General features: G+C 42.5%; 1 protein-coding gene across 3 annotated transcripts in view; it reads right to left on the bottom strand.

Moving 5' to 3' along the window:
• LMBRD1 (LMBR1 domain containing 1) overlaps window positions 1-12,178 on the bottom strand; it is a 117,704-nt gene that overhangs the window by 104,503 nt on the left and 1,023 nt on the right. For all 3 annotated transcript variants that reach the window (XM_082474213.1, XM_082474211.1, XM_082474212.1), the window contains exon 2: window positions 5,173-5,349. In XM_082474213.1, coding sequence (XP_082330339.1) covers window positions 5,173-5,349 — 177 coding nt within the window. The remainder of the gene's footprint in view (window positions 1-5,172; window positions 5,350-12,178) is intronic.

Raw genomic sequence — 12,178 nt, 5'->3', positions numbered from 1 at the left:
CAACGTTCTTTACTTTAACCAAATCTTGTGGCAGTTAGAGAGCATTACTGTTACTATTTTAAAGCAAAAATATGTGTAAAATATACAACATCACTCAAGTACTATTTGTGTATTTGGCTTTTATATACAGTCTTGCCTCCAAGGTATCTGATGTACTGTCAAAAGAGCTTAGTTTATGAAACTTCCTTCTTCTACATTTTGAGAAATGCTGTACCCTTGATACATTCCACAAGCTACTGCCTCCCAAAGTAGAGACCAAAAGGAACTTCAGAAGACCCAAAGGAATGTGGTACAAACAAGAACTAATACTAAGTAAAGAATACGAAAGAAGAACATTTTAGAAGAAAGGAAAAGGATATAAAGTCCACAGAACAAAGAGGGAGCGGTTCGTGTATGTAAAACTCCCTCTCCCATTCTTCAAGATGACTTTCCGAAATGCTCGGTCCAACCCCAAACCACACTTGACTCCCCTTAATTTCACCAGATAACCTCACCTTAGACCAATGGTTCTCACGCAGGGGTGACTCCGTCCCCCATGGACACCTGGCAATGTCCTGGAGACGCTGGAGGGTGGCGGCGGGCTCTGTACGCTAGCGGCATCGAGTGGCGGAGGCCAGGACCTGCTAAACACCTGCAATGCACAGGGCAGCCCTCACAAGGGTCACCCAGCACAGAAGCCAATGGTTGACAAGCACTGACTTACAGGTCTCTCAAATAACCTGAGGACAAAAAACAGCTACTCAATTCACTCCCAAATCTAGAACCGACCGCCATCTGTACTCGAATGCCAGCCCTTCCTTCTGCCGAGCGCCCGCGCTATTTACAGCCAACCCTTTCCCTTTGGGTCCCCACCCCTCTGCCTTCGCAAGGACACTGCACCTGCGGCGATATCCTTTCTCTCCTCCCAGACACCTCTCCCACTCTACTGAACCCTAAAGCGCACACGCTCTAGTAGTTTCCATGAAAGGACACGCCACCACCACAGATAAGCACACCCTGCCCAACCTCCTACTGCCCTGGAGGACAGAGCTTCCTGAAACGCTGTGGGCATCCCCTGCCCCTGCTCCCTCACCTTCCGTCGCACACTCAGCCACTCCCACCTAGCTGCCCCGGGGCTCCACAGAAACGGCTCTTCACCAAAGCCACGGTCACTCCCCTCCCTCTCGCCCTCCATCTCTCAGCATCACGCTTCCTGAAACACGTTCTTCTCCTGAGAAGGCCCCTCTGTCGTTTTCCTTCCCACCTCCCAGGCTGCAGCCCCTCCCCCTGGGCCGGCCTCCAGGTAACTAACGCAGCTCTCGAATCCATGGCCCATGCCAAGCCCTCTCTGACCACTCGGTCTCCCCAGCTGCTGGACAGTGCATAGCTCTAAATACCATCCACGTGCTGATGACTTCCAGATACCCCTCTCCAACCCTAAGGTTTCCCTGGAGCTTCAACTCCCTGCTCGACACCGCACTTGGTATGATAGGCACCTTGAAGGTAACTTGTCCAAAATACAAGCTCTTTTTCTACATCCCTCACTTCCCCGTGTGCACACACAGGTCTAATTATTCCCCCAGGCTGCCCTATTTCTCGAAGGTGTACTAGGCTTCAGTGCTTCGTTTATCTCTAGTTTTCATTTTCCTTCCACCCCCATATCTAATCCATCAGCCGATCCAAGCAGTTCTAGCTCCAAAATCCATACCGCTTTTAATCACTTCTCTCCACTAGTACCCTTCTAATCCACATCACCTTTATTTTTTACCTTCACTAACTTCCCATTGCCCTTGGAAGAAAATCTAAACCCATTAACATGGCCTAAAAGTCACAAACAATCTGTTCCCACCTTCCTCTTCATCTCAGCTCGTACCAAAGCACGGCCCCCAGTGCCACACCTCAGCCAAACGGACCAAGAGCACGTCTGCCTGAGGGCCCCTGTACCTGCCGCTGCTTCTCCCTAGGCGGCCCTTGCTCGGTTCTCACCTGCAGGACCGCCGGCAGCCCGGTCCTCCTCAGCCGTTCTCCTGCCTCGCCCACCACCGGGCGGACCCTCCCGTCCCTCTGTTCCGCGTCCTCACAGCAGGGAGTACTAGGAAGCTAGCCTGTTTTGTCTGCTGGCTGCTGGTCTGCTCTCACAGAACGTGAGCTCCCTGAGAGCAGCGGCCTCATGGCTGTAATCGTTAACCTCTAGCATCCATGTCTCTGTCAGGTACACATTACACACTCAGTAAGTATGAAGTGCATGAATATACTTAAGGTGTAGTGACGAGTACAGAGCTCTAAGATAAAATCACCAGCATCAGAGAGTAGGAATGAGGCAGTAGCAGAGTTCAACCCAGACATCTCATAATTATGGGCCATAGAGAGACTAATCATTGATGGAGGGAAGGAGGAGATGAACATTTTAGCTACCAAAACAAATGTTGCGATGCCATACCTTAACTACTGATTTTATTTTAATTTTACACACTGTATAAAATAAAGAATATTTGTTCACGTTAGTGGCCATTTCTGATTTCTTTGATTGGCATACTTTGTGTATATCACTAGCTAAAGTTATTGATCAACTAGACACCATAATAGAACACTTCGGCTATACTTTAAGGTTTTTTTTTCCTTTAATCTATAAAGTTAATTATTTCACAAAAACTAGAAACAAATAAATTATCTGGCTGAAATTATTCATAGTGCCATGTGTTTAAAAAAAGGTGAATGGAAACAGTTCAGACATTATTACAATATACCCTTGGCCAAAAGAAGGCAGAAACAGCTAGGAAGGCAAATAAGACAAAACAGAGAAAGTGTGTTGACCGCCTGTCCGGCACCTTCAGTTCCTAAGTCAAATGTTAGCAGTCCTTGACATCTCGAGTTTCCAAACAATTACACCTTATAAGCAGGTCCCTAATCGGTTTAGAGGCTTCAATATTTGAGGTGCAAATGGAGAAAGTTAGACGATACTTATATTCATTTAGGAATAAGAAACGCACATTGCAAAACTTAGGATACGACATAATGCATCATGGAAAACAACGTCAACTTGCACATTCATCCTGACTAATAAGGACGGAAGAGATTAAAGACAGTGTGGACACTTCTACCCGAAGACAGCTAAATTTACAGCTGCGGCATGAAGTCTGAAAACTAATTCTTAAATACTCACTCTTGTCTTTCACTAAGCACCTCAAGAGAATTCATTAATAACAGTTTGGAGAAAATACTCTCTACGGTTTACTGGGAAAGTGTCCTTTGAAAGTCTTTTCAGTTCTCCTTTGAGTGTTAGCACATGCCAGCTTCAAATGACAACTCTTATGAATTTCACTAGTCTCCCATCCAGCCCTCCCAGAAAAAAGCAGAAAGGGAAACAAAGAATGTTTAAAATATCAAGAAAGGCACCAAAGTATTGGGAAAAAAAAACTGGTACATTAAGCTGAGTTAGCTAAAAACAAACAGAACTAAACAGAGACAACTAAGTAAATGAACAGTAGGAAAAAAAAAGAACATACAATTGCTAAATAAATAATCCCTCAATAATGAAAGAAAACATTTTTTTTTTTAATTGGGGGAAAAAAAACACTAACATGGAATTTGTCCCTTCTCATTATTGGTGCACATTCAGATTTAACAACCATAAAATAAGCACATTAACTACAGTTATACATTTTCTTCTCTTTTGGGGCATATTATTAATAAAATAAATGCCCTAAGTTTTTATGGGTAATACTTTTGCTTCTTTAGGTGGGTGAATTCCTGAAGTCTTGTTTAAACAAGTATAAATACAATCTCACGGATTAAAAAAAACAAAAGTAAAACAAAAAACTAGTACCCAGAAAGTGACTACTAAATTAAGCATGGTTCCAGAACAACTACATCATCTAAGGGGAAGCTCATAATTTCATGAAAATATTTACTTTAGAAATTTCAAGATGAAAACATAATCCCACAAAATCTAAACAAATCAAATATTCTAAATTTAAAACTTAAAAAATCTCCTACTCAAACAACAGTTATACAAGGGATAACACTACTTCCACTGTATCAGATGGATAGATATAGACAGAGGTACAGATCCAGATCCCAGTGAGCAAAGAGCTTCGGTGCTAGACGGCAGAGCTTCAAATCCCAGCAAACAGCACTTACAATCCCCAAGACCTGAGATGGGTCATGTCACCTCTCTGAACCCTGGCTTCCTGCCCATAAAAACATGGATAACACTATCTACCTCATAGGGTTGTTGGGACATTAATGGCGTGAAGACATGTAAACCATTTAGGAAAGGGTCTGACACATAGTAAATACTCAACAAACGTTAGTTACTATCTCTGTACAGTGTTCGGCACATACTAAGTGGTCAATTGATACTCGCTAAATGAATGACTGACCTACAGACAATAACTGTAGTTTTCACAGCAATCAGAATCTATCCAAACCTAACTACAAAAAATTATCAAATTATTTCAGCCCAGTTGGCCCAATTCAGGAATTTACTTTGGAACCATGCATTATTGAGATAACTGAAATAATATTTCATTCAAATATTTAAGTACCTACTGCTTGTCAGACACTGGGCATACAGAAACAAACAAGACACAGTTCCGGCCTCATAGAAGTTTACACTAATAAGAAATGTAAAAGTAACTTGCATAATTGAAAAGGAACTCAGAAATTTTCCAGTCCAACACCATGCATTTTAAAAATGAGGAACTTCAAGTCCAGAAAAGTTCAGTTTGGCCAAAGACACAAGTCAGACAGTGAGAATCAAGATTAGAACTCAGGTCTGATAATCCGCAGCCTACATCACAGTGACTCAGAGTACTCAATATGACATAGAGATGAAGACCCTAATCTGCCACTAACAAAATCCCTTCTAAATTATCTATGTACTGCATTGATGCAGATCAAGTTAAACAGACTTCAAGGGAGCTGCAAGAGGCACAAAAATAACCCTATTATGATTACTTGGCACATTTTCCGATTAACAAAATGCAGTCTTCACACTTGGATGGTTGTAAGTCAGCGAACAGTCTGTTCCATGTAGTTGTCACATACTCGGCCTCTATGTGCATTTTCATTCTCGCTTATCCCCAGAGACGACAATAAAACACAACATACACTGCACTGCTAAACATTTCAGTAAATACTTAATTGCCAAGAATATGAAAGGAAAAATTCCCATAGTATGACGATAATTACCTTAAATGTACCATTTTGGTTTTTCATGTAGGAAACCAAAAATATATCCACTGGTAGAAGTGCTGATGTGATAAGAGCAATCGCCAGAGAAAAGATCGCTGTTATGGTGGAGACAACTTCACTTTCCCGCTGACTTTGATATTTACGAACATATACCCAGCAGAATGCCAAAATAGCCTGAAATAGAACAGAAAGAAATGTTTTGTTACTGCCCTATGTATTCTCTAAAACTGATTTTAGTCTGTGGAAGTTCCCAATGGGAAACATTATGTCAAGTAGCGATTCTTCCGGATGTGCAAGCAACATCCACTACCCCTTATAAACTTATTCAAGATTTATAACTTTCAAAGCCGAGTTCATGAAAGCAGTACAACTTCACTTGGGTGCCAAGACACCAGAAAAAACAAGCAAAAGTTATCAATAACAGTGCTCAGTTACATATTTCCTCACTGAACACAGTATAACCATTCATGGTTTCACACAACATTACAGTTCTAACTAGCTCTGAATACTTTTCCCTATAGATCGAAGACATAACTAGAAGTTGTTCTATCCTATTCTTACTGCTGAAGCATCACAGAATACCACTTGAATTGAAATTAACTTCTGTCCCATTATTACAGTTCAAGAGTACCATTCAACTAAAGATTAACTGCCAATAATCACCACGCAATTGACACATGATACTATAATTCACATTTCAAAGGGCATTAAACGGAGAAAAGTGAACACTGAAAATGGATGCCCGTGCATCGCAAGGAACTCTTCAGGGAAAAAGCACACTCAGAGGTACTGAGGTTGACATCTCCACCAGGTACTCTCAACAGTCATCAACATCTTCCTGGAAACTAACAGAGGGTATAGGACTGTACTCTCGCAATCCTCTAACTTCAGATTCCAGCATCAGAATCCCCTGCAGGGCTGCTAAAGCACAGAGCTCCAGATCCAACGGGTCTGGAGAAGGTCCAGAAAACCTGCGTTTGTCACAAGTTCCCAGGTGAGGCTGCTGCTGGTCCAAGGACCACACTTCGAGAACCCCCGCCCTAATCCTAGGGGAAGCAGACAGATCCTGAATCAGGGATCCTCCGCCCTGGCTGTGTCAGAATCCCCTGGGTAAACACTTACATACCTGCACACCCACCCCGCACACCACTTCAATCAGCAAGCGAGGCTCCTCCGGCATCTGCACTTCCAGTGCCTGAGGATTCCAATCTGAGGCGAGCCTGAAAACCAGGGTGTTCACTAAGCTCTATCAAAGCCCTGGGACACAAGCTTGGTTTTGGCATTTCATGGTTTTCAACAGATTTAACTTTCACTATAAGCAGATAGGGCAGGGATTCCCTAGAGAAAGAGAACCAGGCATGGCCTTCCTGACATAAGAGAAGCCACTCTTGGCCCAAGCCATTTAGTGATCTAAGCCTGGCCACAGCGCACATCCTTGAATGGGTCTCAGTAATTAAAGACCTTAAAGGAACAAAAGACTTATCAGGCAAGAGAAGTACCAACAGTAAAGATAATAAATCAGTTGTAAACTCCCAATTCTGTTTCAATGGTGGTAAAGATTAGCCTGAAGCACTTTCTCGAGCTGTTTTGCAGAATTTAACCCCGCCTCGGGCGCTCAACCACTAGACCAACTAGAACCTAAGGGGTGATGATGTTGACCTTTTCTGACCCTAGTGACTTCAATCAATTAAAGCTAGCTCTGTGGACCTGTGCCCCAATTCTATTCCTCCGCTCAAGCCCCTTCAGGAACATGCACACACCCTTAGCTTAAAGCTTCCCCAGTCTTGCTGCTGAGGAGACACTGCTTTGGGAAAGATCCCCGGTGTTCTCCCTACTCCTGCTCTGTGGCGTGGTTGTGTCATTTGGTTCAACACCCATCAACAGGTGAACCCAGTTTTTCATGTAACTTCCCTTCTAGTTCAGGAGCCAGAACTGAACTAAGCACCACCTAACTAACCTAAGCACCACCTAACTAACCTAAGCACCACCTAACTAGTTTCAGTTTCCAAATTCTCCAACCACAGTCAAGATCTAAGAACAGTTCCATCACCGCAGAAAAATCCCCTATGCCCCTCCAGAGTTAACCCGTCTCTCTACTCCCCAGCCCTCGACAACCACTATCTGTTATCTGTCCCCATACCTTCTGCTTTTTCTAGAATGTCATCATGTCCTTATATAGTATGTCTTTTGAGTCTGGCTTCTTTCACTTAGCATAATGAATCTGAAATCCATCCAAATTGTTGCATGTAATTCCTTTACATTATTAACATTTCAGTTGGTATCAGAATAGCAGGAAAAAATAAGGTGAAAAAGAAAATGTGCTCCTCGGAACCTGGTTGTTGGAGAGAAAGAAACAAAGGAGGAAAGGAAGGAAGGAAGGGAGAAAGAAAGACAGAGAGAGAGGGAGAGAGGGAGGGAGGGAGGGAGGGAGAGAGGGAGAGAGGGAGGGAGGGAGGAAGGAAGGAAAGAAGGAGGGAAGGAAGGGAGGGAAGGAGGGAGGGAGGGAGGGAGAGAGGGAGAAAGATAAAGAAAGAAAGAAAGGAAGGAAGGAAGGGAGAGAAAGAAAGCAAGCAAGCTTCGAAGGGAGAAAGAACGAAAGAAGGAGAGAGAGAGAGGGAGGGAGGGAGGAAGGGGGGGGAGAGAGAGAGAAAGAAAGAAAAAGAAAGAAAGGAAGGAAGGAAGGGAGAGAGAAAGAAAGCAAGCAAGCTTCGAAGGGAGAAAGAAAGAAAGAAGGAGAGAGAGAGGGAGAGAGGGAGGAAGGAAGAGGGGGAGAGAGAGAGAAAGAAAAAGAAAGAAAGGAAGGAAGGGAGGGAGGGGGAGAGAGAGAGAAAGAAAGAAAGGAAGAAAGAAAGGGAGAGAGAAAGAAGAGCTTCATTCAAATTCCGGCTTAACAACTTACTAATTTCTTTGTTCTGGAAAATATTCTTTCATAAAATGTTACTCATATTAATATTTAATGGGTTTGTTTCTAAATTAATTGACAGATATTTAAAACATTCCCCAATTATTTTGGAAGTCACTGGAAGATGAGCCTTTTCTTTCTATCTTTAGCAGTACCTGACACAAAGTGCTCAATAAACTTTTTGTTGGACTTCAAAGAGATCTGCACTTTTACAAAGTTCAGCGTGACAGGTATTACTGCAAAGAAAGGAGTTTGCCAATAACAGGCAGGGAAAGGGCAACGCAGGCAAAATAGTTAAGCCAGAGGTTCCCAAACTTTTTGGTCTCAAGATCCCTTTACAGTTTTAAAACAGAACCCCAAACAGTCGTTTACAGGTTAAATCGGTAACAGGGAAGAGCTAAATCGGACTCCAAGTGGGATCTGTTTCTTTGACTTTAACCTTTGCTTTTCGTTGCTTTTGTTATTATAACCATACCTAATGGCCTGCCTCAGGGAACCCGCCCACCTGTGAATGGCTACAAGAAATAAGAAACTAACACATCCCCTCTCCGAGGCTGGTCATTCCAGGAAGTGTTTTGCAAGACTGATGGCCCTTTTACTTTACTTCCTCAAGGCCACTCCCTCTCCGATTCTGTAAAAGAAACTGGCATCCAGACCCCGACAAGATGGTTTTTCAGAGACACTAGTCTGCCACCTTCTCAGTCTGACGGCTTTCCGAGTAAAGTCGTATTCCTCGCCCCGACACCTCGTCTCGGGTTCACTGGCCTGTCGTGCGGCGAGCAGAGCAAGCTTGGACTCGGTAACAAATCTATCAATAGTTACTACATTATAAAGTAAACCAAATGTCCTCAACTGTAAGACAGAAATAAGAATACTTCTTTCATAGCAGGTTATAAAAACTGAATGAAGAGTTCAGCACAGTGCCACAAACAGCACCAATTATTATTAAATGTCATATGAAATAACATCTTAGAGGATTTCATAAAAGAAACCAATACATAATTTTGCTAACAATTATAAGGAAAGGTTTAGAGCAGTCCCCAACCCCTCCCAAGAGATTGTGATTTAACCTGTCTGGGCATTAGGGCTTTTAATACTCCCCAGGTGGCTTTAATGAGCAGTCAAGGTGGAGAAGCACCTGGGCAGAGGCAGGCATGAGAACAGATAAACGTTTGTTAAATGAACGCACACACATACTGCCTGGGATCTTGTCGAACTGCAGATTCTGATTCGGTGGGGCTGGGGGTCTTATGTTTTGTACTTCTAACAAGTTCCCAGATGATCCCCTCACTTTGAGTAACCAGAGTAAACTTACTTTACAGAAACGGAGACTCAATCTTGTACAGTAACGGGAACTGCAACTTGAGAGATGGTGTAAACCAAATTACTGAGCATCTTGCAGGGGGAGGGGTTAGGTAGAGGAGCTCAGATTGATCCAGTAAACGTAGACAGTTAGATTATAGGCTTTGGAGGAGCCAAGTCTCACCTTTCCTTATGTGGCAGAAGAAAATGAAGTCCATCCTGTTTGCCCAAGGTTACAAAAGTAGTCAATCTCAGTGTTCTGATTCTTTAGAAGATGACCGGCAGCAGTTCTCAAAGTGTTAAGTCCCCAGACCCCTGGCAGCCCCACAACCCTTTCTGGGGATTTGCAAATAGAAACTAACCCCATAATAATACTAAGACGTCATCCGCCTTTGTCACTATGTTGATATATGCACTGATGGTGCAAAAGCCATGGTGGGGAAAACTGCTGGCGATTTAAGCATGAATCAAGACAATGGCACCAAACGTGCCAGTAGTAATCTTATTCTTTACCACCACACCACACCACACTCACAGAAGGGGGAAAAAAAAATTTTTTTAAAGACTATTTAACTTAAAACTATAGTTGACAAAGCAGTAAATGTTAACTTTATTAAACGTCAACACTTGACTCTTTTAATACTCCTTGGGGAAACGCATACTGGAAGTATGTACTCAACCTGCGATGGCTGGCTGTCCCCAGGAAAAGCACCTCAGCATTTAAGAGTCAAAAGCCAAACTAGGCACTATTTCCAAGAAACGTCGTTTTCACTTGAAAGCACAAGTGACTAACTATGGTTATTCAGACTTGCATATTTGGCAGATTTTGTCTAAATGAACAAAGGAAGCCGATCAGTTCAAGAAAAACAACTGAGAGTATTTGTTACCAGTGATAAAATTCAAGCTTTCAAATGAAAACCAGAATTTTGGAAAACCTGTATCCACGACTGTGAGCTTGACAATTCTCAATACTTATTTCTGAGACATTTCTTCTGACAAGATCAGTCGTGATACTGATGAATAGGATATTTTGATTTATATAATGAAAGGTATCCACATTTGGAAGATCTGCATAACTCAGTGAACCAGTATTTTCTAAATGATCAAATGCATCACATTATAAAACCACGCATGGGGAAAGAGCCATTCAAAGTACAACGTGGACTTTAATAAAACTGAACAAAAGTTCATTGATAGGGTTTCAGAATCCATATTTCATATTAAGAAGCTTCTACTTAACTGAGTTTGGGTGTAGTATTACAGAACAAGGTCCACAATGACCTAAAAGATACTCTGCTTCCAACTACATATCACTAAAACTTCATATACTTCAACCAAAATAATCTCTGAAAAGGCTGAATGCAGAAGCAGACATGAGAATTCAGCTCTCTTCTAATAATCCAGGAACTAAAGAGACTTGCAGAAAATTAAACAATGGCCCTCATTACTAATTTCTTTCTATTCCAACATCTAATTTCAGACCTTTAATTCCCTTCTCATTTTATCTTGTTCCCACTGTAGTATCACCAACTTAAATGCCTTCCCTTCATTATCTATCCAAAGTTTGCCTCAATTCCACTTTCTCCCAATACTGTTCTCTATTCTCTGAAGTCCTATTTAATTCATAAAACCATACTTTGGTTTTCAGTACTTAAAATAACCTGTTACAAGGATTTTTGTTTTCCCACCTATCTTCAGGCCCTCCTAAAGGCCACACTATGTTTCGTTTGCATCCTCCTACAATTTACAGCACAACTGCTGTACCTTACAAGTTTTTCACTGATAACTGCCAAGAGATTCCCCCCTGGACTTTGATACAGGTTACATGCTCCTTTGTTTTCCTCTAACTGTCAGGGAGGAAGAAATGTACCTTTCGTTCTTCAGTTCTTCTGACTGGTCTAACAATTAAATTGACATGAGATAGAGCAACAGGAGAAAATCAAACAAACGCTTGAGAACATGTATACAGGGGAGATACCCAAGAAAACTCGCCAAAATGGCCAAAGCCCTCACCTTAAATACCATTTTCAGCTATAGACAGAGGATCCTGGCCGGGGGTGGTTTGGGACTTCAACAGGGAGGAAGGCAATTCACATGCAGACAGAAAGCAAAAGGTTGGCAAATACACTTTTGCTGGGCCAGGCAGAGACAACAGGACAGAGGGACTCGGATCTCTAGGCCCAGCGGAGTACCACCACCACCATCACGCCTAGCCCACATCCTCTGCAGACATCTCAGGTGATGACTCTATTTGGGGAACAAGCCCCTTACCTAAATTCTCCCAGCAGCTAAGACAGAGGTAAAAAAGAAAGATTTCCCGAGTCTTCTGTTTCTTACATATAATCAGCCTGAACTAACCATCAAGCCAGGGAGCCACTTTGGGGCGCCAAATTTTGCTCCCCTACAAAGTCAAGTGAATACGAGGGTATGGAAAAGCCAGTGAACTCTCCAAGTACAGGCTTTGGAAACCACAGCCAACCTTCACGGTTTCCACTTTTCTCCAAGCAGGATAAAGTGTGTTCCAGGGTAAAGGCATTATTACTTTACGGGCGAGGAGTAAAGGCAACAAGAGAAGCCTTTTCACGTTTTCGCACTTTGGAGGGGAGGGTAGTTTCCGCTGCAACACCTACTGGAAAAACAGACTATAACACAGAGGTTGCAGACACGGTAGTGGAATCAAGAAAGTAAAGTAAAATGAAACAAGTCTGATCTCAACAAGTGAAGTAAACAGTTTTTTGGTTTGATTTTGTTGTTTTCCTAATGCAAAGTGGCAAAATACTTTGGGGCGGATAGTTGTCC

The sequence above is a fragment of the Balaenoptera physalus genome (assembly GCF_965194825.1).
Source record: "Balaenoptera physalus genome assembly, chromosome: 9".
Classification (NCBI taxonomy): Eukaryota; Metazoa; Chordata; class Mammalia; order Artiodactyla; family Balaenopteridae; genus Balaenoptera; species Balaenoptera physalus.
Note: the sequence above shows the minus strand (reverse complement) of the source record. Positions and strands in the feature narration are given on the sequence as shown.